Source organism: Cricetulus griseus, chromosome 4 (assembly GCF_003668045.3).
Source record: "Cricetulus griseus strain 17A/GY chromosome 4, alternate assembly CriGri-PICRH-1.0, whole genome shotgun sequence".
NCBI classification, from domain to species: domain Eukaryota; kingdom Metazoa; phylum Chordata; class Mammalia; order Rodentia; family Cricetidae; genus Cricetulus; species Cricetulus griseus.
Window position 1 is genome coordinate 108,382,905 of NC_048597.1, and position 25,559 is coordinate 108,408,463.

General features: G+C 47.7%; 1 protein-coding gene across 4 annotated transcripts; it reads right to left on the reverse strand.

Annotated features, from left to right (window-relative positions):
- Window positions 1-25,490, reverse strand: Stx2 (syntaxin 2). Of its 4 annotated transcripts, none has more exons than XM_027413844.2 (11): window positions 25,322-25,490; window positions 15,821-15,898; window positions 11,471-11,570; window positions 10,063-10,137; window positions 8,240-8,313; window positions 7,393-7,501; window positions 6,756-6,829; window positions 6,525-6,662; window positions 4,259-4,369; window positions 3,100-3,224; window positions 1-1,839 (listed from the first exon to the last, which is right to left on the reverse strand). In XM_027413844.2, exons 1-10 carry the CDS (start codon window positions 25,349-25,351, stop codon window positions 3,144-3,146), a joined length of 870 nt encoding a protein of 289 aa, XP_027269645.1. In that variant the 5' UTR covers window positions 25,352-25,490; the 3' UTR covers window positions 1-1,839; window positions 3,100-3,143. The 4 variants fall into 4 exon arrangements, with proteins under 4 accessions (XP_027269645.1, XP_027269649.1, XP_027269647.1 ...); XM_027413848.2 differs by having other exon boundaries at window positions 15,821-15,893; window positions 25,322-25,464; XM_027413846.2 differs by lacking the exon at window positions 25,322-25,490 and adding an exon at window positions 16,099-16,373.
- Between the last annotated feature and the right edge of the window lie 69 nt (window positions 25,491-25,559).

The window sequence follows — 25,559 nt, forward strand, 5'->3', positions numbered from 1 at the left end:
TTTGCTTCTTGGAGAACTTTTTAATGTAAACACAAAATTTCTGAAGAAATCGTTGGGAAAAGTAACAACACAATCTGTAAATTTTGAAAGAGGCTATGACGTCAGCATAGAAATATATCCTGAGGGCTGACTCACCCACACACCCCTGCTTCACCAGAAAGCCACATTCAGGCACCCGCTTGGTGAAGAGGCCACCTGAGCACAAAGTGAGGAGCATATCACAGGCCAAGGACTCAGGCTGAACTTGAAGGAAACCTGGCCATGAGTTCAGGAACCTCAGTGACATGCAGGTCCTCTGCAGCTAAATTTGGTGGCACTGACGCAGAGGGTGGGAGCTGCACAAACACAGCTCCATCTTCAGAGCTTTCTGGAAGCTTTCAGGCAGGAAGTGGGAGCTTCCAGGCAGGATGTAGGAGTTTCTAGGCAGGAGTGTCCCCACTACAGGCTAGCTCTAGACCAGGACACACAGCCCAGCCTCCTGCAGTAGCTCTCAGCACATGGGGTGTCAGGCTGGGAGGTGTGAGGAGGTGAATGAGTGATACTCACCACTGTAGGGGTTGGTGGTTTCTAAATAGTTCAGGATCTCTCACACTTGGTGTTCTGAATCAGCACAGCTACATCAAATCCAACCAAATGAGGTTGTGACAGAGTGAGCACCCACAGACACAGTCAGCAGTCAGTGGAGTCCACTAGGCTTGGTGTCCTGCACATACTCAGTCAGCATGTCAGCATACAGATAGGCCATCACTGGGCCACCTACTCACCAGTGTAAAACAGCCCACATCTTCATACCACCTATCACAGTTTCTCAGGAACCCTGGGCATTAGTGGGGGTTCAGCTGAGACTCTGGTCCTTCAGATGCTGTCCAACATGGCTTCGTGACTGAACTAGTCGTTCATATGAGTTCAGTGAGCACAGTCTTGGTTCCATCATTGTCTTTCCTGAAGACTCCAGCAGCACCAGTGAATGGAGAAGAGGTCGACGTAAGTGTGGCACACGACTGTGTGTCACCTCCATAATGAAGCAGGTAGAAGTGAGCTAGTGACAATCCAGACTTCTTCAGACCCTTACACTTCCTAGGGCAGGGTCACCAGAAAGCCCTCAAGAAAGGCCCTGAGGGCTTCGAGACCAGGTTTTCAGTGACAACAGCAACCTGTACATGGCTGCCTAGGGCCTGTCCATTGTCCTTCTCAAGGCAGTGTCTAGCTTAGAAAAGGGGGGTTCGGTGTTAATATATTAAGGAATTTAATTTATAGCTATTTAAAATTACAGATACCTTACAAAACAGTTCTGTGGTGATTCTGCAAGCAAGACATGGACAGAAATCAGGCCCGGTGCAAAGTCTCTTCATTATCACTGTCAGCCGAGAGAGCACAGAGCACACCTAATTAAACTGCACACACATTTTTAACACTGACATCTTTTTTTTTTTTTTTAAAAAAAAAAAAAAAGGTTGGATTTTTCAATCATTTCTATGTCAAGGCTACTGAGACAAGGCCACCATTGTGAAATCTCTGGCATCCTTCAGAGACCAAGGTCATCTGGGCTGGCATGCTGCATCCACTCGGCTCCTGGTGTCTTCACGGTATGAAACCTCTGTGGCGCTTTATTCTTCATCACCAATACAAACCTCGGCACTCGGCACTTGGCACTCGGCACTAGCCCCGGGGTCTGAGATTACAAGTGGAAGGACAGGACACTGACTCTGTTGCAGGTGTGGTCGGATTCTCTGAGGACAAAGAGCTCTTGAGGTGTGGTTGCTATGACAATGCTGTTGCTAGGATAATTCCAAGGATCACAAGCAAAGTGGCTACACAAATGAGGACGAACATCACCTTCTGCAAAGAAAAGAGACAGGATTCTGCAATGCAGAGAGAAGGCAAGCACCATCCACAGGTTGCCCTGATGGAACTTGGCAATCTAAAATTGTCCATCATTAGGAAACATGCTCCAGGTGAGAGTGGAGGGAACAGGAAACCACCTTTCTAGACAGGGCCCAGCTGTCTGGTCTAGTTCAATGAATGAATGAGTGTGCATGTGTATGTTTTATCTGCAGCAAATGTCCAGCTGGCCCAGGCGGAGGATCACACCTGATTTCTGGGTCTTAGCAAGAAGAGCCCTTGGGAACCCATAGAAAGCAAGCACTTCCCTGACCATGCTGAGAGCTACAATTAGACCTTTGGAACCATATTCAATTGACCTCATTGATTGCATGGTTCTACAGAGACTTGTGAAAATCCTGAAAAATACTATTATTTTTAGCAGAGAAAAATCAGTGTCATCTTTTTCAATAGACTAGGAGGATGGCATCAGGAAAGACCTTTCCAACAGACAGGGGCTTCTTGTCCCAGGATGGATGCTCTCTGTGCAACCCCAACGGCCTGCACTGACCACAAGAGCTGATAGCAGCCATACCTGATAGATGCTCAAATCATGAGAAAAGCCTCATGGAAGGGGAGGCAATGAGGAACTCAACTTGGGAGAGCCTCCTTTCCGTCACAGTGAAAAAGCATTGAGAAGTGCCACAGGGTCGCATGGTCAGTGTTTACATAGGTGACTCAGTGCAGCAGGGAATCCCCAGAACGCTGGGAATAAGGCCCATGAATGTGACAAAATGACTTTCCATGCTGACCATGTGACACTTGTGGTCCTGCTGGGATTAGCAGGCAGGTAATTAAGTATCAGGGTTTTCATTTTAGTGTAGGGGTCGGCTGCCAAGCAGGGACCTGAGAAGAGTTTGGTCTGTTGCTGTTGTCCACAGCTTACACTACATTCCCTCAGTTCCACGGTGAACTGAGCAGTTACGAGTATTTTACAGTCATTTTCAGTTACCATTATTCCGAAAGTTACAATAGAAGAACTAAACTGTAGCGCTTGCATTAGTTTTCACTGGGATAGGCTCTGTGGGGCAGTGGCCACCTTGTGCAGAGTTGAGTGGCTTCCCAGTCTGTGTCACCTCAGTAAAGAGAGGCCACTAAGGCCTGAACCAAGCACTCAGTGGACAAGCCCCTGTGACTTTTAAGTATATTAACACTGGGCAAACACACTACAGGCTGATTGAAAAGGTTAATAAGTAAATTAGTTGATTAGTCACTTACTGCCACCCTGAGGGAGAGGCAAGCACCCAGCGCCATCTACGCAATCATTTGCCAACCGACAAGCCAATGATTAGAGCCAGGACAGCAATGACAGTCACCACCACAGCAGCAATTATCCACTTTTTCTGTCAAAGAAAAGCAGGCTGATTACACCACGCTGATTGCATGCTGCCACGGTCAAGGGCATCTTTCACTGGGAGTGAAGCAATTGCCAGAACTCATTTTGAACTCTAACTTACAGGCCCTCCCCTGAGGCCTACGGCAGTCTTTACTTCCCAGAGTGGCTTGACCTACGAGGTCAGGCCTCTTAGAATCAGTGTGCTCTGTGACACCAGCTTTCTCCTGGACACATGACAGTCTCTTACCAGTTTCAGATGAACTGAAACACAGAACACTTTCCCAGGAGTCCCAAAAGTCAGAGCTGACAGAGGAACCAGCCCGCTACTGCCTCCCACCTGTAGCAGGCAGTGATGCCCTTGGCAGGCCCTCAGCTGTCCTAGAAGAGCCTGCATGTACATGTGGTACTCTGAAGATGGAGACAGAGGTGGTACAATTTGTTGCTAAGCAGACATCATCCTTGGATCCTCTGCAGGCAGCAACATGGAACCCAACCCTACTCAATCTTCAGAAATGTTATGGGAGACACTCAAGCTAGCAGAGTACATCCAGAATTCTACACCAGTAACATCCACTGCTGCACAATTCCTTTGGGACAGTCTGGACACAAGTTAGAAGCCTAAGCAAAGGGACATCTGCCTTTGAGACTGCCTCCCAGGCCCCCTACGAAAGACATGAGACCCACCCACAGCCTCAGCCTGTTACCTAACAGAGCTAACAGCTCTCACATACAATGTGTCTCCAATGATTTTTAGGGGAAACCCAAAACCCATCACCTTGTTCCTCCCTCCAGATGATGGTCAAAGGGAACAGAGCTCAAAAGAGGCAGGCTTGTCCTCACTTGAGGTCCTAAAGGGTTTAATTACTTACAACACTAAATGGCTGGTATACAAATAAGCCAATCAACTGAGGAAATTGTAGTGAAAAGAATTATTTTGGTTTTAAAATAAAACACAAATCTAAGGCATTTCGGCACCTCCACAGCTAGAGACCAAGAGAAGAGAAACCACTCTAGGGCTCAGTCCTCGGTAGCACGACTCACCCGCCTGGCTTTACTCTGATATTTGATGGCTTTCTTGGTTTCCTCCTTGGCATGTTCAACATAGTCTGCAGCATTCATCACATTTCTCTCGATGTTGTTGACCATTTCACCCTGAAAACAAGTTTCAAACTCAGCAAACATCTGCCATGTCTCCTCATGTAAGCCCAGCACGACAGGGATGGAGACAGGATCCCTCACGGTTACAAAGGAGGACAAGGCTGGTGCAGATGCGCCAGCGAACACAATCCAATCCAATTCTTGTGTCAGAAGCAGCTGAAAGGGGTGGCAGCAACAGAGACAGGGGAAGACTATCCACAGATGAGTTATGACCTGACATATCTTCACAGAGTCACAGTGAAGGAAGGGCTGCAAGCTCAGGTTAGTCTCATGTTTTACTGCTGCATAAAACATTCCACACGCAAATGAGCATGTCTTTTCTAACAGGCAAATTAAGTACAGCCTCTGGGTGACAATGAACTGATGATCAAATATGAAAATGGAAGAGACGCCACAGCATGTTGGTGGGCAGGGTAGGGTGGGGTGCATTACCTGGGTCCTGTCCGGGAGGAGACAGAGTCTGTAGCAGCCAATAGCAAAGCATTGGAGAAGGATGGACAGGTAACTATCATTCACTCACAAGAAAATGCCCTAATAAGTCCTCACTGTTTCTGGATTATCAACCTAACACAATGACAGACTTCTAAAAGGTAACAGGGAAGTGAAGCCACAAATGGTGGCTTGTCCTAATGATGCTTCACACCACATACTAGGAATGGAGTGACTATAACTAAAGCTTGAGCCATTACAAAGCTCTGTGATTTCTAAATCAATCTACCATTCTTATCACACAACTACTTCCCTCCAAACCTGGAAAGTCACCAGATACCCCACCCCCCAGTTCTCAGACCAAGTGGCAACTGGTCCATCCCTGACCATCAATGCCCATCCCTACCCACAGATACCCATTCCAACCCACCAGTGCCTATCCTTGCCTCTAAATAACTGTTCTCCATAGGTGTATGGTACTTGAGATTTTTCATGGTTTTTTGTTTTGTTTTGTTTTGTTTTGTTTGTTTTTCAAGACAAGAGTTTCTCTGTGTAGCCAAGGATGTCCTGGAACTCACTATGTAGACTAGGCTGGCTGAGAACTCACAGAGATCCACCTGTCTCTAACTCCTGATTGCTGGGATTAAAGGTGTGCTTTTCACATGCTTTTATGATAAGGTTTATCAAAATAAACATCATTCAGGGCATGTGGAGATGAATATCCTAAACCCTTTACATATCCAGGCAATTACAAAACATCACTAGCTATCAGCAAAGGCACCCTGACAGCTGCCTCTGAAAGAGGACGAGCCGGGCGGTGGTGGCCCATGCCTTCAATCCCAGCAATCAGGAGGCAGAGGCAGGAGGATCTCAGTGAGTTTAAAGCCAGCCTAGTCAACAGATTTAGTTCCAGGACAGCTAAGGCTGTTACACAGAGAAACCCTGTCTCAAAAAGAACAAAACAACAATTAATTAATGAAAAAGTTTGTCTCACTAGAGGCCAGCTGCACTGTAAGCCTGCCCTAGACTTTCCTGGGGGTCTGAAAATCCTGGAAGACCAGTACAGTCTCTGCAGGTTCCCACTGCAACTGAGTCAGTATGGACACATCACACGAGCACACACAATGTGATGTTGTTATGCCTGCAGGCACTCTCTGGTCCTCCCTTCCTGAGCTGCAGAGTGAGTGTGGGCGACAGTCAGTCTCACTGTTTTTGTCCTCGAGGTTGGTCTTTAGGCACTGTCCTGATCCTTGCTCAGTCATTCTTTTGGGCAACACCCCCAAGAGAGAAGGCCAACACCCCCACAGGCCTGCCGTTTTTCACGATGATTGGCTTGGTCACCTCCTTCCTCTGGGAGCACTGTTATATGTAGTTGAGGTCATGTGATGTGTGTTCGCATATATTTACACTTACACATATCCATGGCTATAGTAAGATTTCTGTATATCCTTTACTTTTAACCTAAAGCCCACCACAGACATTTGAACAAGCACCTGGTGTTGCTTATGGCTGTCTACCTAAGTAGCTGGCCTGTGCGCATGCCATGGCTCCTGAAACTAAGCAGTGTCCTACTGAGGAAGTGTACACTCAGGTTTCAGTTCAACATTAACACTTCAAACAACTCCTGAATTTTGAGACTGGATACCTAGTCATGGCTTTTTTTTGACCAAAGCAGGCAACCTCTCCATAACCAGCCTCCACCTGGAAAGCGCCTCGTTACCTGGGCCTCCACGAACATGGCCATATCCATAAACATCTCGTGCAGTTCTCGGATGCTGGTCTCCAGCTTCATGATGTCTTTGTGACGTGACTCGATCTCGTTGAGAGCTTGCCTAGTAATTTGTGAATCTGATATAATCTTTGGAAGGTAAAAGGAAAAGTATTACTAACTCCAGACTGGCTGGTAAATTAAGGCAAAAATGCCCATCTAGATTAAGGCTGTGGCACTCACATCCGAGATGAAGATGGACGGCTTCCCGCTCTCCAGCATCTCCTCCAGCTCATCATCAGTGGTAGTCCTCCCAGCTGAGGGACAATAGGAACTGCACTGAGGATGCAGCATGGCTCAACAGCCAGGAATGGTCAGCTAATGGGGACCACTAAGGTCTACCTGAGCCATTAACATCGCCAACAGTATTTGCCTGCCCTTTCTAAGGTCCTTTCCTGAAATGTGGTCACATTTCCAGAAATGTGACTTCAATTTGTTACAAACCCACCCTGCTGCTTGTTACAAGGGAGCACCTGTGCTCTCCTACAGGTTTGCCACAGGCTTCCAAGCCTGTGGCAGCTAAGCTGAAGATGGCATGTGACAACTGGATGAGCAAACACTTGGGAGGTCATCTCCCAGCCAGATAGGAGGGGCTGCAGGACACAGAAATTAAGAAATCTGGACCTCAAGCTTTCCAAATGTGACTGACATAAAAGCACCAGCAGTTACAATGGACTCAGCACCAGCCCCCAACTCCCAACTTTGAACACATCTGGCGGACTCTAGACCCAGGTATTAGGAAAGGGCTTTCTGGTCTATGATGCAGTTAAGAAGTGTGAAGGATCCTTGAAAGTGTGTTTCTCACGCTCTCCCTACTCACTGATCTCTAGCTGGCGCTGGATGCGGCCTTTGCTTCGCTCCCGAAACAGAATCTGTGCTTCATTGTATTCTGTCATGACTTCCACAAACTTCCGGGAGAGCACCGAATGCTAGAACATGGAAAACACACCATTACTGTTATGAGAGCCATGCCTTCCTTTGAAAGAGGTAAAACTTAGGACTGGGAAGCTCAGACTGTTACTCAATTCCAGCAGAAAAGAAGAGCAAGAGCAGCAATGGAAGCTGCATGCACTGGGGTCACTGGGCCGTGGTGTCACACAGCTATAATCCCAGCACTCTGAAGGTAGAGGTAAGCAGATCTCTGTGAGTTTAAGGTCAGCCTGGTCTACAGAGTGAGCTCCATGCCAACTAGGATTACATAGTGAGACTCTGTCTCAAAAAAACAAAACAAAACAAAACAAACAACAACAAAAAAAAAACACTACCAACAACAATAACAAATAAGCTGTGACCTATGGCAGTCAGCTGATCTCTGGAGTGGGCATTATGGGAGGCTGAATCCAGCTGGCAGGCTCGGTCACACAGGATTGAACTTCCCAGGTTTCAACCATAAACCCCAAACAGTTAAACCAAACCACCAACATCCAGATGATTCGGCTGGTTCCCTGCTCTGTGGCACAGACCATGTGGGTTTCTGGGGCATTTGCTCACAGTAAAGAGATGCAGCCCATGTGAAGACAAGTGGGCTCAGGTGTGGCTTGGCAACAGAGTTCCTGCTGAGCACATGCAGGGCACCAGCACAATGACAGAGTGAAGCTGCCTTGAACTGGACATGTGAAACGCTGTCCTTTCCATCACTTCCGTCCATCTGAGGCTGGAAGACTGACCTGGGTCCTCCGTATCCGCAGGTCCACTGAAGTGCGGTTCCCACTCTCGTCCTGATCACAACTTTGCTCAATAGCTAGAAGGAAGCAGGGCAGTGTTACCCAGCTATGGCAGCAGTCAGTCTCAGGATGGCCTCAGGTTTCCCCGTAAAACTAAAGAACAGGTGGCCTCTTAAAATAATCCTCTAGAGCAGTGGTTCTCAACCTTCCTAATGTGCTGCTACCCTTTAATACAGTTCCTCATGCTGTTGTGACCCCCACCATAACATTATTTTCCTTGCTACTTCATAACTGCAAGTTTGCTACTGTTAGGAATTGTAATGTAAATATATGATATGCAGGATATCTGATATGTGACCCCTGTGAAAGGGTCAGACAATCCCCAAAGGGGTCAAGACCTACAGGTTGAGAACCACTATTCTAAAGACTAGTCACCAAAAGAAATGTTTTAAGACTGCACACACAAATGTATTCAATGACAGACATATAGACAGACATGCAGACACTTGTTGTCTACACACATTAACACACATGTAAGCATATATACAAATTCCAGCACACAAGCATGCACACAGTTGCATACATAAATGTTCGCATACATACCAAAGCCATAAACACAATATGATGGGGAAAGTCTTCTGTACATATGTTTCTCTTATGGGTTAATGAATAAAACACTGTTGGCCAATAGGGAAGAAGCAAGATAGGTGGGACTAGGAGATGAGGAGGATTCTGGGAGGTGTAGGCACACTGAGTCACGATGTAGGATGTGAGAGAAGTAACATGTCTCCAAACCTTTCTCCGGTAAGATAAGACCAAGTGGAAATACATACATGAGTAGTTATGGGTTAGAAATTAAGTCAGAGCTAACCAATAAAAAGCCCTAGACATTGGCCAACAGTTTCATAATTAATATAGTGTTTCTTGTGCTATTTGGGGGCTGAAGCGGCTACTCGACCAGGCAGCTGTCAGGAAAGAGTAACACACATGGGTATAGAAAAACACACAAACAAAAACAAAAACATGCACAAATACGCATACAGGTATGTGATTGTGCATGGGCCTTGTATTTGTATTTATGCATTTGTATGTTTGTGTTTCTGTGTATGTGTTTGTGTACTCACATGTTTGTCTCTGTGTTGCTCTGGTTCTGTTTGCATGTGTGTGCACTTGTGTTTGTAAGCACTTGGTGTGTATACTTGGGGTGTGCCAAGTGTCTTTAAACATCCAGTCACTGTAATGAATTTGAGTTAGATTTAAAGTGGTTGTACTCTTGGGAACAACATTGTTTTTAAGGTGCACACTCTCAGGGTCTGCCTTGAGACCAATGGGGAATACACTAGGATCTGGACAACATGTCTGCCACCATGGAGTTGCTGCACCTGAGAAGAGGGTATGGCATGCAGAGATGAGGTTTGCATCTTTTGATGTGTCTCTGTGAGTTAAACACATGTTTTCCTCATAGATCAACGAAAGCAAGTTCTATCTAAGCTCTGTGCCGAAAGCCACAACCCTCACCCATGCCAGCTGTCAGGCTGAACACAGAGTACCATGATATCAGCTGGACTCCTGGCAGCTGGAAAGCATATTCTAGCTAAGAGACCCATTTGAGAGCTTTGGGACTCACTGTAAAGGCTATTTCCCCTTTCTCAGTGTCACCAACAGAGCCACAATGAGATACAGCATGGGAACCAGCAGCCCAGATACACATATCCAACCTACTTGGAAGTAGTCTCAACTTTCATTTTAGGAAATTTAAGAGTAATAGAAGTCCAAGGAAAGGTACCAAGGTCCACACCCACCAGTACCCAAGAAGGCAGACTTACACTTCAGCTTGCCTCGGATACGGTTAGCAGTTTTCTTGATCTCTTTGTTCAGGTCTTCCAGATCTTCTTTTATTTCTGTAAAAAGTTCAAATAAAACACCTGAGCTGGGATACTTGACCCCTGCACAACCACACATGCAGGCCAAGCACAGACGCACGGGGCCTTCTTTCCCCAGTGCCTTCCCAAGTGTGCTGCCCCCAGCCACCACTTACATGCCCAGACCAGCTCCTGGTACACCCTGAACTGTGCCATCAGATGCAGCTGGTGAGGAGTCAGAACTGCAGGCTCACCCTGCTAACCTTCACCAGGACAGGGAGTGCACACAACCACACCAGAGGTCCCTTCTGTTGTCACCATCTTCCCAGTCCTCGTTGCTCCATCGGACACACCACACATGCCACTCTCCAGCAGGCCTGGCTCTAGACCTTCAGAGCTAACTCTGGTGCCCCAGCTATTCTCAGGGCAAAAGATCACCTGTAGCAGATAGCTACCTGACAATGGCAGTCCCATAGCAATGCCTGAACACCTACAGCATCTAAGAGGGCTCTGGGGGACCCCCACCCAGAATCTTTCTTGAAATCTGAGGTGAAGTCACAAAAATACCCAACGAGCTGCACACTGGGGCCTGGAAGATTCAAGGAAGGCCCTACAAATCCCCAGTGTGACCAGAAACCAGGGACACTCTGAGGCTCCCCGAGGAGGAAGCAGAATATGCTATCTGAAAACAAGCAGATTGGCTCCTTTGGGGCAGTGGAGTGGCCAAAGGTGAGTAAGCTGGTCTAAAGTAACAGTGTGTAGAAGAGACCAGGCACTTGGGAAGGCTCATAGGCCACGCCTCATTTTCTGGTTTTTTCTATAGGTGGTAACCAACACTGAAAGTTTCTAAACAAAGGTATTTGATGTCAAGTAGAGCTTCAATTTAGAAAGATTACACAGACATCCTAAGGCAGAGGGGGTGATGGAAATGCAGTCTGAGCCCAGGCCCCACCCCACCCCACCACACATACTCTGTGAGCCCACACGCCACACAGCTGACCTCCAGACTCAGAGTCTCCTCTCAGTCTTCATCACTAACCCAGCTCTGGCAAGCAGCCACTGCTTACCAAATCAGCCTGCCTGTTGTTAACATCCCCAAAGAAAAGATCTACCATCCCTCAACGGTGGGCACAGTGCAGATCTCTGGCTGAGCCACCATCATGGCTAGAGTCCCACCGGGCACACTCACATATCCCTTGGATCCTGCCTAGCACTTGTCCTCCCTGGTTGGACAATGGGACTATTTGGGAGCTTTTAAACACCATAAAGATGCCCTGGAATGCCAAGGGGGCCTGGGTGTACTCATATGCATGCACACGCTGCTCCATCTAAGGGGAAGCTGGAGAACAGACAGGCAGTTAGACAGACTTACTTCCTTCTGGGTTTGGGGCAGAAAGGATGATGCTGTGGTTCTTCTTCACATCTTCCACGTGCTGGGCAATCCTGGCTATGCTGCTTCGAATCTCCTCCACCTAGGAGAGACACTGTGGTAAGGTCAAAGCCGCCAATGCTGTCCATCTCCCAAGAGGGAGGCTGGAGAGGAACGCTTGTAATCCCATGTAAAGAACAAGCATCACTTCTGCTGTCACCATGATTATCAATTTTAAAAAAAGCTTGGGCTGGAGAGATAGCTCAGTGGTTAAGAGCACTGACTGTTCTTCCAGAGGTCCTGAGTTCAATTCCTAACAACCACATGGTGGCTCACAACCACCTTGATTGAGATCTGGTGCCCTCTGCTGGCATGCAGGCAGAAGACTGTATACATAATAAAATAAAAAAAAAAAAAAAAAAAAGGCTGGACTGTGGTGGTACACGCCTTTAATTCCAGCACTCAGGAGGCAGAGGCAGATGGAGCTCTGAGAGTTTGAGGCCAGCCTGGTCTACAGAGAGAGTTCCAGGACAGCCTCCAAAGCTAAACAGAGAAACCCTGTCTTGAAAAAAAAAAATTCTAAGTGGGTGAAGGTGCTCGCCACCAAACCTGACAAACTGAGCTTGATCCCTGAGACCCATGGTGGAAAGGGAGAGCCAACTCCCAAAAGTTACCCTGACTTACACTTGCCTGGTATAGTATGCAAATGAGTATACACACACACACACACACACACACACACACACACACACACACACTTAAAATGTAGTAAGAACAGAAATCCACTACATTACTATTGTTAGGATTCAAGCAACATTTGCCAGCAAAACTATACGCTGTAAAAATCCACGTACCACCCACTGAGTAGAGGCAGATGACTCCATAAAGCAGAGCAGTAAGCACCCCACCCCATGGGAAACAGCAAGGGAATACCCTCCCATGAGGAAGCCCTCACCATCCAGGTGGCCTGCCCTTCATGACCAACCCTTCAGCCTCTTAAATGTGTACATGGTATAAGCAACTCACTACAAGAGTCACTCAACAATGGGGCCCTGAAGGTGTCCTGGCCCCTATGGTTGTTACATTAGATAGCAAAGGAGCCTATATAGATTCAACTAGAAATCTGAGATGAGGAGGTTGGTGGGGATATCCAGGTTGGACCCATATAGAACCTGGCTACAGAGGAAGCCACATGACAGCTGAGGCAGGAGGAGCACTGCCAGTTCCTCCTCCTTGCTTCGCTTTAAAATAATTACATAATTATAGCCATTGTATGCGGAGATCCATGACCACACCCTGACATGGCCTTCCATGTTGGAAAAAGGACTTCACAGGTGTTAAGATCTGAGCTGGAAAGTTATCCTGGGAGTGATGGTTTGAATGAAAATGGTCCCCAAAGGCTCACAGGGAGTGTCATTGTTTGAAAGTACTTAACTAGGGGTGGGCTTTGAGGTTTCAGAAACTCAAGTTAGGCCTGGTAGCTCACTCTGTCTTCCTGTTGCCTGCCATTCCCCAGATGTAGCACTCTCAGCTACCTCTCCAGCACCATGCGTGCCTGCATGCCGCCATGCTTCCTGCCATGATGACAATGCACTAACCCTCTGAACCTCTGAGCCAGCCCCAGTTAAATGTTTTCCTTTGTAAGAGTTGCTGTGGTCATGGTGCCTCTTCACAGCAATGAAACCCTAACTCAGACCCTGGGTGATCTAGCTGGTTCCTACACAACTGAGACTAAAGAAACACTGTCAGGAAGGGAAGAGGTGACCTGATGGTGAGAGAGGCTCACTGTGCCTTCAGAAGGGAGGGGCTGCAAACCGAGAAAGTAGTCTCCAGAGCCAAGTGTGCTCCTTCATTCCTCTGCAGTTTAAATCTCAGCTTGACCTCAGCCTATAACACTCCCTGAAGACAGATAGCTCTGGAGCTAGGAGACAGTGTGTGCTGCTTACTTCCTGCCACCTGTCACAGCAAAACAGGAAACACACATTTGCACATTTTTATGAAAAAATACTTTCCTTCTTGCGGTGGTTTAGATGGGAATGTCCTCCATGGGCTCCTGTATTTGAATACTTGGTATCCAGCTGGTAGCATGTTTGGGTAGGCTTCAGAGGTGTGGTCTTGATTGAGGCAGTATGGGGGGGGGGGGGCTTTAGGTTTCACAGCCTCATACCACTCGCAGTAGCCAGCTCTCTGTGTTTTGTGCTTATAGTTTAAGATGTGAGCTCTCAGCCTGCTGCTCCAACAGCCATGCCTGCAACTTCCTGCCACACCTCTCTGCCATAATGGACTCTTATCGCTGAGGAACCATAAGCCCAAATAAACTCTCTCCTCTATCACTTATCTTGGTCATGGTGATTAATTGCAGCAACAGAAAAGATCAGTGAAACTATATACAACAAGGCCCATTATAGATCAGCTTTCTAGTTTATGGAGGTCCTGTGTCCCAAGTTACTGCTGAACAACTCTGTCCCTGAACCTTCCTGGGATGCAGGAGTGAAGAGGCACACACCTCAGTGTCACTGTGACCCTGCTAAAGAGTGGTGGGGGGACTCAGGAAATCATGGCCCAAGTCCCAGAGACATTCTGAAAATCAAGGTATTAAAGAGGAATCTAATACGTACCTGTTGCAGTGCAGAGCAGTGGTTTCATGAGGCTGGGGTGGCCCAAGACCATTTCACTTGCCACTGCTACTAGAGTAGCACAGACCACACATACTAGGGAGTGCAGTTATAGTAACCATGGAAACACCACAATAAAAGCTAGTTCTTGGGGCTGGAGAGATGGCTGGGCAGTTAGAACACTGGCTGCTGCTCCAGAGGACATGGGTTCAATTCCTAGCACTCACATAGCAACTCACAACCATTGGCAACTGTAATTCTAGAAGACCCAGCACCTCCTTCTGACCTCTGTGGGCACTGCATACATGTGATGCACAGACATATACAGGCAAACCACCCATAAACATAATTTTTATTTAATAAAAATGGATCACTTTACTATCTTGGCTGTGTTGCTAAGGAGTCTGAAACCAAGGACTAGTGCCGGTTCCAGTTTAGAGATGATATTTCAATTTGCATTTGAAAATGCCACTTTCAAAGCAACATTGATGGCCCATGTGTCAGAAAGTAAAGGGGGCAGCCTAGCTTAGAGACTCATTCTACCCTCCCCTGACTTCGAAGCAGCTGACACCAGATTGGTTCATCCAGAAAAAGGCAGTCGTGGGCCCCAGTGCCCTGAGAGGAGGTTCCACAGGAGGGGCATGCTGGTAGTGATGCTGGTCCAGCCTGAGACTGCCAGCTGCCCCACACAGGGTCTCTTCCATCCCTTATAACTATCTTCTCAGTATCTTGTTTTATTGGTCTTTAACCAAACCCTCCCAGGTCAGGAGCAAATTCTGTCATCTACATCGTTCTGTGTGATGAGTACAGTCTAGAGGGCTTTTCTACCAGAGGCCTTACATTAACAAACCCTGGGTGTTTCTATGTCTAAGGTGTCACTTCACAGGAACAACTACAAAATAAAGTCTTTAACAAATACAGCTTGTGCTTCTTGGAGAATCCATATGAATATATTCGAAGTCAATGGTTTAGGAACACAAGGCCGATACCAACAGACAGCAAAAGTGGCCCCAGACACTGAGCTTAAAGCCAGGATTCCTGCTTCCAAGGGACCTGGATTCCTGAGAGGCCACAGGTCTTGTGGTGAGACCCTTTAAAAAGCCACTCCAGAGGTGTGGTTGGCTTCCCATGGGAGGAAGTACTCCTTAGGACATTGCAGCTCCAAGTCATAGAAAGAGCAGCAAGTACTGAGCCCTGACCCACCCTCCCAGGGGCACAGGTCCTAGTCCCACAGTGCCTCCGTCCTTTGTATATATCCAGCCCGCCCTCCCAGACTGTCTGCATGAACAGTCACTTGGATCTGTCTTGATATTAACTACAATGACTCTGAAAGCCCCAAAGAACTTATATATTTCAAATAACTTTAAAAACAGCTATGTTCAGGAGGCTGAAGCAGCAGGCTGACAGGGTCAAAGGTAACCTGGGCTACACAGAGAAACATTACTCAAAACTCCAAATTCAAAACAAGCAAAAGTAGAGTCACATGTTAGTCATGATAAGGACACACTGAGGACCACGTATGTGGCTGGGTGATTTCCCTGTGGGAATGACATGGAGTACAGAAGGCTTCAATGGCACCAGTGGCATGACCTCATGGTACCACAGCCAAATATAATGTCTACCATTAGCGAAAACACAGTTCCAGGGTGCATGGGTGTGCTGTTTTACATGTGACAACAAACACTGCTATAGTAAGGTATCTAAGAAAGTTGGAAGCTGCACTTCATTAAATACATACCTGATGGAAGAAATCATCCATGAATTGGTCCTTTTCAACAATGACGACAGTAGTGTCTCCATCTTCGTTTTTCCTACACTAGAATAAAACACGTTTTCAAAGTGTCACAGAGGCTGAACAGCAACACAGGATCCACAACACCTCAGCACACTGGACATCAAGTGCAGCAGAGCAGCCACATTCCACAGCCTGCAACCATCTAATTCTGCTTCTTCAATGTGACAGGTGAAACCAACAGGGGACAGGGTGAGCCCAGGAAGATAACAAAGGCCAGATACCTATGCAGGAACGTTCATCTTCACCTCAGTCGGGGCCACTCAAAATAGGTTTGTCCCCAAGAACTAATGTGTACACACACATACACAGAGAGAGAGAGACAGAGACAGAGACAGAGACAGACAGAGAGAGAGAGAGAGAGAGAGAGAGAGAGAGATCCTGGGGACTGATTCTGTGCTCTGAGAATGCTAAGCAAGTTCTCTTAACACTGGGTTACATCACTATATCTGTAATATTTGCATTTTCTGTAAAGATTAAAAATTCTACTGGAGGGGGCTGGGGAGATGGCTCAGAGGTTAAGAGCACTGACTGCTCTTCCAGAGGTCCTGAGTTCAATTCCCAGCAACCACATGGTGGCTCACAACCATACATTATGAGATCTGGTGCCCTCTTCTGGTGTGCAGATATCCATGGAAGCAGAATGTTGTATACATAATAAATAAATAAAATCTTTTTTTAAAAAAATGCTACTGGACATGGAAGCTAGAGAGATAGCTCAGTGGTTAAGAGCCCTGGCTGCTCTTCCAGAGGTCATAACTTTAATTCCCAGGACTCACACTCATGGGATCCGATACCCTCTTCTAGTGTACAGATGAACATGAAGGCAAAAATACCCATATACATAAAATATATAAACAAATAAATCTTTCTTAAAGACAGATAGTGGTGGCACATGCCTTTAATCTCAACACTCAGGAGGCAGAGGCAGACAGACCAGCTTAGTCTACAGAGCAAGTTCCAGGATAGTCAGGGCTACACAGAGAAACCCTATCTCCAAAAACAAGCAAACAAACAAAAACAAACAAAAAAAACCCCACTCTTTTAAAGATGCTACTGGGTTTGGTTGTGTATCCCTATAATCCCAGCACTTGAGAGGTAGAGGCAGAACGATCCAAGTTCCAGGTCAACCTCCACTACACAGTGAGCTCAAGGCCAGCCTGGGAAACAGGAGACCTTATCAAAAAACAAACAAAACTGCTGACAGCACTAGCTAACTTTTTAGAGTAACTTCAGAGGTATGTCAGCTGGCATCCTTACTTTCTAATAGGGTAATGACCACCACACATTGTGTTTAATAAAAATAAACACTCTCCGACAAGAAAGAGGAGTTGGGGAAGACAGGACCAAGTAATACTGGGGAAGACCATAGTGACATCACAGAAACAGTTAAAATAGATAGAGCTGTGTTTTAGCAAGGGCCAAAAACAGGATCAAAGACACACAGAATCAGGCACTTCCTAAACCTGAGAGTGCTGCATGATGCACTATAGTCCAGCTGTTGCTGCCTTTAAGGTCTGGGGCCTTGTGTCTCCACAGGATGCTAGAGGGATGCTGGCACTGCACTCATAGTAACTCCCTTCCAAGCAGTCAAGGCCTCTAGCAGCACAGACAACTCTAAATTAGCCTGAAGAAGCTTTTGTCAACTGCTCTAAGACCCGACCCTCCCACCCCCAAGCTGGTCTCTAAATCCCCCTGCTGAGCCCAGCCTGCCACGAGGCACAGGGGAGGGACTTGCTGGGCTCTCTCCCCCAGGGCAGCTCCATGAGTCAGCACTAGCCCAGCCTCCCTTCCAGCAGCGGCTTAAGCCCAGCAAGGCGTCTTAGGAACATATCTCCAGCAGTATCCTTTACCACCCAGGAAGCCTTGCAAACAAAATTCTACTACAATTCCCGGCTAAGAAAAAATTTGCAAATTTAAGAAATGTGTTAAGAGTCCGAGCAGTGTAGCTCACACCTTTTAAACCCAGCACTTGGGAGGCAGAGGCAGGGATCTCTGAGTTCCAGGCCAGCCTGGTCTACAGAGTGCATTCCAGGGCAGTCAGAGTTACATAAAGAGACCCTGTCCCACCTCACCCCCAACCCCCCCAAAAAAGAAAGAAAATAAAAGTAAGGAACGATGGTATGAAAGCACAACAAATTCTGCCTTTCTCAGTGTCCCCCCAGGACCCTCACTATGGCTTGATCAGCTCTTCCCACATCTCATGCACCCTCCTCTATTGCTTTTGCATGGATTAGATGGCTCGTTAGTTAAAGCTGGAGTGTGGCTAGACGGGAATATGAGAGGAACCTTTGTCACTAGGGAGTTGAGACCACATAGCCAGGACTGCTTAATTAAAAAAAGGGACACCATCTAAGTGGATGCCTTATATATACATAAAGCCTAGCACAGCCCCCCTCTGGCTTCTCAGGGTCACACGCCTACATGGATGCCCCTTCTGTGTGACTTTCCCTCAGGGCCCAAGTCACATTGTTGGACAATACACTGTTCTCCCAGATGCCTCAAATGAAGGAGTGTTGAAGCATGGCAGGCTGTCCCAACAGCCCTAAGCAAGGGAATCACATTTGGGAGAGGGCCACTGACATGCCCGGTTAGGATGGCTCACTCCAGACGAGACAGTCACAGAGCAAGTAAGATAACTGTGAGACAAAGCAAAGGTTGGCACAGGGGATCTGCATGCTTGGGAATGGAGTGTCTAAGACCAGTGCCTCAAAATCTACAAGATGCAAAGAGAAATTTTAGCCATGGCTTTTAGAGGTGCTGAAACCCTGATTTCACACCTGAAGTCTCAAATGCCTTTGGAAACTGGGGTAGGACGATCTCAAATGTGACAACAGAAAGCCTGGCAATAATGTGTGATGCCTTTAATCCCAGAACTTGGGAGGCAGAGGAAAGTGGATTTCTGTGAGTTCAAGGCCAGCCTGGTCTTCATAGCAAGTTCCAAGACAACCAGGGCTACACTGAGGTCCTTTCTCAAAAAAAAACAACTTGAAGCCACCCTGTACAACCCAGTAAGATCCTGTTTGTGAAAGAAAGAAAAAGAAAAAAGAAAAAAAAACTAGTGTTGGTGGGGCATGCCTATAATTCTAGCACTTGGGAAGCAGAGATAGGAGGATCCTGAGTTTGGGGCCAGACTGGGACACGGTAAATTCTAAGCCAACCTGGGATATACAACAAGACATAGATGAAAGAGTGAGAGAGGAAGGGAAGGAGAGAGGGAAAGAGGGAGGGAGGGAGGGAGGGAGGGAGGGAGGGAGGGAGGGAGGGAGGGAGGGAGGAAGGGAGGGAGGGAGAAGGGAAAAGCTGCCTGTCTGTGGGTACCACACACTGCCCAGGGCCGTGAGTACCTTCTGGCAATCCTCTCTGAGAATGAGCCATGGCCTGAGAATGTACCCAGAGTCTCAGAGGCACAAGGCAGCAATTCAAGAAAGGGTGATTAGGAAGTCAAGGGCACATAGAGAGACACCATTCTGCACCTCTGTGCAGGCCACTGGGACAGAAGGTGACCACTTCTAGGGACAGGGAGAAAAGCCAGACAGGGAATTCCCAGTGGTGAAAGTGTGAGCAAGGCTGAGAGGGAGGCATGCAGGGCCATGGAGGCTAGGGAAGCTGTCAGGAAGTGGACTCATCCTGCAGCCAAGAGGCCAAGAGGAAGTCTGGCCATGGCAGATGCTCTCAGACCATAGAGTTTAGATGTAGCTTGAGCAAAAACAGGAAATCATTTGTGTACGGGAAAACCCAGAATCTCTTATTCATGACCTGATCCACTCTGATTTACTAACATCCTAAAATGCAGCTCAATGAGCCTCCTCCTTGCTCTTCCTCCCTCAACCATGGGAATCAACAGCACATGGCCAATTCACTTAAAGTCTGTCTCTAGAGCTTCATCTAGCTCAGACCAGGCACTCTCTCTGAGACCCAATCACTCTGGACATAGAGTTGAAGCAATCTCAGGCAAGTTGCTCCAGGTTTTGTATTAAATGAACAGGGGGTCAAAGCAGGAAGCTTCCTTCAGCCCATACAAACTCTGTGGGTGGAAACAGCTTCCCACGATTAATCTTCTCTTGCAATAATATCTTACTACATCACTCAAGCTAACCTGGAACTCAGGACCTTCTTGCCTCAACCTCCCAAGCATTGGAATCACGGCCATTCAAACAAGATAATTTGTATGTAAGTCCTTCACAGGTGATCACCAGGAGTACCTTTTCCTCAGGTGGATGCATACACAGCCAATGAGGAAGCTTTCTGCAAAACCTCAAACTCTGGGTCACTATGACCATTGTGGTTCAGCCATTTTAACCACAAAATTAAACACTAGATCTTATCTACGAAAAAGCAGCATTTGGATATATGGTGTGAAGAGGCAGGCAACCCATTCCAAACTACTTGAAAAAAGAATGTATTTCACTAAACAAAAACTAAACTTATCTGGCAAGTAGCCATTTTTGTTTGTCTTTTGAAGCAAGGTCTTATGTAGCTCAGGCCAGAAGTTATGAACTCAGAATGCCTTAAATTTCTGACCCTTCTGCTTCCACCTCCCAAATGCTGCAATTACAGCCATGGGCCACCATGCTGCCTGATTTACATGCTCATGCCTGTAATCCCAGCATGGGGAGGCTGAGGCAGAAGGCTTGCTAGGAGGTCAAGATCAGCCTAGGCTACATAGTTAAGTTCCTAGCTGGCCTGGGCTGTAGTGTGAGACCATCTCCCAAAACTCCCCAACAAAAAATGAAACAAACAAGTGACTTTAAACATGTCAACTTCAATTCAGATAATTTTATACTAGGGATATTAAAGACAAAGTGGCTTTTTCTAATTTCCGAAAATGAAAAACCTAGTAGGAATCAACAGTGTAAGCCCATGGCACTTGCCTCCTGGTCCCAGAGGTTCCTGTGTTAGATACACACCTCTCTCTCTGAGAGGCAGAAAGACAGCTGGCAGACAAGAAAATCAAAGTATTGAGAGTTTTGTATATAAACTACTTGCACAGGGGATGGGGCTCAGTGGAGGAGCACTTGCTGCACTCCCACAAAGCCCTGGGTTCTACCCACAGCACTGGACAAAACAACTGAGGTTCACATCATTTGCCTGAGCTCCAGAGTGGAAGCTTCCACTAGTGCTTTCTAACTGCCCAGTCCTTGCATGGAAATGGCAGGGCACTGGACCAGATGAAGGCACTTCCAGGTCCAAAATCCTACAAGAAAACCAAGTCACCTATTGGTCATGTCTAACACACACAAGCAATGTGTAGGGAGAAGCATACACCCTAGTGTATGTATGTGAAAGCCAGGTAACAACCTCAGCTGTTATTCCTCAGGCACTGTCCTCCTGAATTTTTGAGACAGCCTTTCTCACTACCCTTAACTCCAGTGAGCCCCAGGAATCTGCCTATTTCCACCTCCCCAGAGTTAGAATTACAGTGTGTACCATGATGTCTTTCAGAAAGAGGCTTCTGAGGACTGACCCCATTGTCCTCATGCTTGCAAGGCAAACACTTTCCCAACTAAGCCATCTCCCTAGCCTGCTGATTCACATATTCTCCATATTTCTGGAAATCCTGGAATAAAGAATCACTTACTGGGGCCGGTGAGATGGCTCAGTGTGCCTGTCACCAAACCTGACAACCTCAGTGTGACTAAAGACTCAAACTGTGGAGACAGAAACAACTCTAAGTTGTCTTCTGACTTCTACATGTGCACTGTGGTGCACACACTCAAATACAGCAAGTTTATGTATTTGTTTTTTAATTGCTCTTTGAATTTCTGACTTGAGTTCCATTTAGAACAAAAAAAAGGTCAATGAATTAGGTTTGGAATCAGGACAGTTGTTTTCCCAACAACTTCTGAGCTGGCCCTTAGCACCCTTCTGCACCACTTTGTTCTACTCATTTATGTATACAGAGGGGCTTTGGGGTATTGACTATGATAAAATTAAAATAGCAACACTGTGCTCTGAATCCTGTTGTATCAAATATTCAGCCAAGATTTAATTATTTTAGATTTATTTATTATGTATAGTGTTCTGTCTACATGCATGCCTGCAGGCCGGAAGAGGGCATCAGATGTCATTATAGATGGTTGTGAGCCACCATGTGGTTGCTGGGAATTGAACTCAGGACCTCTTTAAGAGCAGCCAGTGCTCTTAAACGCTGAGCCATCTCTCCAGCCCCCAAGATTTAATTCTTTATCTAAAACAAATATATCCATCTCATTCGCTGTCATCCTTGATAAATGAATTGTTTAGATACATCTATGATTTATCATCATCAGTTAATATTCCATTTGTACAACTGTTTTACAGACTTACATATGCAGGACCATGTTAAAACTTCTCAAGTGAAAAGGGGTCACTGGTGGAAACATTTAAGAAAACAGGTCTTAGGGTAGTGGGCCTCAGACCTTGCTCCAAGGCTGCAACCATTCAGAGAGCAGAAGCTGTGTTTCCGTTGCAAAAGCAAACCCAGCCACAACCAGCAGAAATCACTCCTGTGTTTTCAAGAGGGAAGAAGTCCAATTGATTCTGGCGGCCTTGACAGTCTCAACTCTTGCCCATTCTATCATCACCAACTCCAATTTCACATTGATCACCACATTCATAGTGGTGGTGGTATCTTTACACAGTGGAATGCATGAAGCTAAGTCACTTTTAATACAATTAAACCCTAAAAAGATTGACACTTCATGTGCAGCAGTATAGATGGAACTAGAAGCTGGTTACAGAGAATGGCATTGAGACAAACAAGGGGGCCCAGTTCTTGGGCCCTGGGAAAATGATACACATAGCTAAAGCACTGTTAAGTTAGCATTAGAGACAATGACATGCTCTTAAGGTTTTAGCATAAGCATTCTTTCTAATGTTCTTCTTCCTGTCAGCAAGCAAAGACACTGGGAGATTGAGGCAATTGACTCTTCCGCTGCTTCAGCTGCCTTAAGCAAAGGGACTGTCAGTCAAACAGCCATCTGGACTACCCCTAGGCCAGCACCAGCCATGTTAAACATTGCATGCTTTGAGGAACCTACACAATGCCTGCAGCTGACTGCTCCAGCTCCTAAAGGCCCAGCTTCTGCCAGGGTTTTCAGTCTGCACTTGACTTTTTGCTATCACAAGCCTTTGTGAACTCTGAATGACCCTGTAACCATTTCCCCCTAAATCAGCAGGATGGACGCTAAAGACAAAATGCTGGGATTGGTGCAAACACAAACCTTCATTTGCAAAAAGGAGGTCTGTGATTGGTACACACTTTTCCCCTGTCTATACAACCAGGCTGTCCAGCTCATTCAGAGCTCATTTGGTGAGTAGGATACAGTCCATGCAAGCTTCTTTGGAGTAGTCTTACCCCACCCACTTCCAGTGGGGCAGGAGGGACTGGTAGCCTAGAGAAAGGCAGACGCAGCAGCTCTGACAGTGGAGCAGACAGCCTGACAGCACACTGAGTCACAGCAGCTACAAGGGAGGAAGGGCAAGACCAGGGTCAGCAGGAGCAGAAGCAGAAGCAGCAAAGGTGGCAGTGGCTGCACAGTGGGAAACAGCTGAGTTCTAGGGCGTGACAGGAAGGAGCAGAGAGTGACAGAGCCGGAGCCGGAGGCGCACAGAAGTCTTCAAGGGCTGTCATGTCTTTAGGGACAAGGGTGTCAGAGCTCAGCTGAGACAGTTCTAGCAACTGTCAAGGTCTGAGGAATCCCCAATGCCCAAGCACACTTAATCAGCCCCCCCCCCCAGTACCTAGAGCTGTGACACTAGAGGGCACCACCCACTGCTGCTCCTCAATGCTGTCAACAAAACCTGCCAGAGTCCAGCACTGGGAGCAATTTCCCAGGTTTCTACTTGGATCCTGCAAAAGACCCCTAGGTGTGTGAGGGTCACAAAGGAAATCAACACAGAAATGAAAACGCTGCATGTGTAGATGTTAAAAAGCTGCTCTCCAGGGAGTAGAAACCCAAATATTACAGGATCTGGGAAGGGCACAAGGGAGCAGTAGAGACAGGTGGCTCTGGGGACCAGCTGAAGAGGAAAAATGTCTTCCCGTGCATGGAAGTGGGTGACTATGGTCGATGCCTGCAAGTAGCTATTGAGGAGGGTCTCGAGGTTCTCTTCCCAAAGAAATGATAAGCATCAGACAGTATGGTCAATCACCCTGACTGGGCCCACACTGAATACATGTCTTGAATGTCACATTGTACCCCAAATGTGGGTATAATGACTGTGTCCACTACAAATGTAGATACAGACTGTAAGTCCTCTTTCCCCTTTAAAAAGCTCAGCCTTTCCCTTGCTGCGATGCTCACTAGTGACTAAAGCCTTGTGTTAAAATGTAAACACATTTCTGGTCCCCAGTGCCCTGGTGAAATACCTAAGGCCGCTGTGGATGGTGCTGATGGCACCAGGCACCTACTCCCTGAGCTCCAAGTTTGTGTGGTACAGCATTCTGTATTAGGCCATGACACAAGCAGCGGGGAAAAGGGACCCTACAGGGTGGGGCAGGCAGTTGGAGAGGTTGTGATAAGAGCCTTGCAAAAAGACCAGGCAGGCAGTACCATGGTGAGTCCCAAACAGACATCAAACATCAGCCCCGGCCAGGAGGTCCAAGCCCAGCCCTTGCTCCTTGCCTAAAACCACTCTCATCCACTAAAACCAGTCCTGTTAGGGGACAAAAGGTTCCTGGCCCAAACATCGGTCCACAGCAGCCAGGGTTAATAGTGCCAAGGCAGGCAGAAAGAACCCACCCCAATAGTGCCAAGGCAGGCAGAAAGAACCCACCCCCGAGACACCTACTGGAACCTGTGCCCATAAGACAGAGCAATTCTTGGAGGCAGCCAGCAAAAGACTCTGGACCTCTCCCATTGCCCACTCCTATAGTCCCGACAACCTGAGTCCCTTGGAACCCAGGGAACCCCCAGGAACCCACTCGCAGCTCTGCCCAGGGACTCATGGAGATCTCACCCAGGAACCCTCCTGATACCTCACCCTAACACCCTTGATGACCCCAGGAAACCTAGAGCCCTTCCCCTGAGACCCTGCTCAGAAACATTGCTCAGGTCCCTCCTGTGCATCCTGTGACTCTTGGAAACCCTGGAGCCCACTCCCTGGAACCCTAAGGCCGCTTGGGTCCTTCCTGAAGACTACTCCCTGTCACCCTGGAGACCCCGGTGCCTGTAGAGGCCCCAGGACACCTGGAACCCTCTTATTAGATCCCTCCTAGAAACACTGACTACGTCCCCCCCGGGGTGTTCTTCCTCAGAGCTCTCTTCCCTGGTCTCCCTCTCCAGGCCCCCCTCCTGGGCTCCCCTCCCGGCCCCTCTACTCAGGGTCCTCCTAGGTCCTAGGGTCTTGCTCCTGAACTCCCCTTCCTGAGTCCCTCTCCCATCATCCCTCTTCCCGGGGTCTTTGCCCCGGACCCTCAGCAGCCCGCCCGCCGGCCGGACCGCTATCCGGCGCGCCGCTCACCGCCGTGAGGTCGGGCAGCCGGTCCCGCATCCCCACCAGCCAGCAGGGCGGGGGCCCGCCTCTCAGCTGCCCGGCCGCACACTCTCGGGTGGCCGCGTCGCCGCCTCTGCCTGCCAGGGTCCCGGCCCCGCGCCGCCGCCCTCCCTCGGGCAGGCGCTACCACGGCAACCGCGCCCGCGCTCTCTGCGCTTGCGCCTACCCCACCCCCTCCCGCGGGACCCCGGGCGCCTGGGCGGGT

Excerpts from the sequence above, each read along its gene's own strand:
- Stx2 (XM_027413844.2), bottom strand. The coding sequence starts at position 25,351 with ATGCGGGACCGGCTGCCCGACCTCACGGCG. Across the intron at positions 15,899-25,321 it reads GGCTGCCCGACCTCACGGCG|TGTAGGAAAAACGAAGATGG; the intron begins GTGAGCGGCGCG and ends GTTTTATTCTAG. Across the intron at positions 3,225-4,258 it reads ATCAGAGTAAAGCCAGGCGG|AAAAAGTGGATAATTGCTGC; the intron begins GTGAGTCGTGCT and ends TTTCTTTGACAG.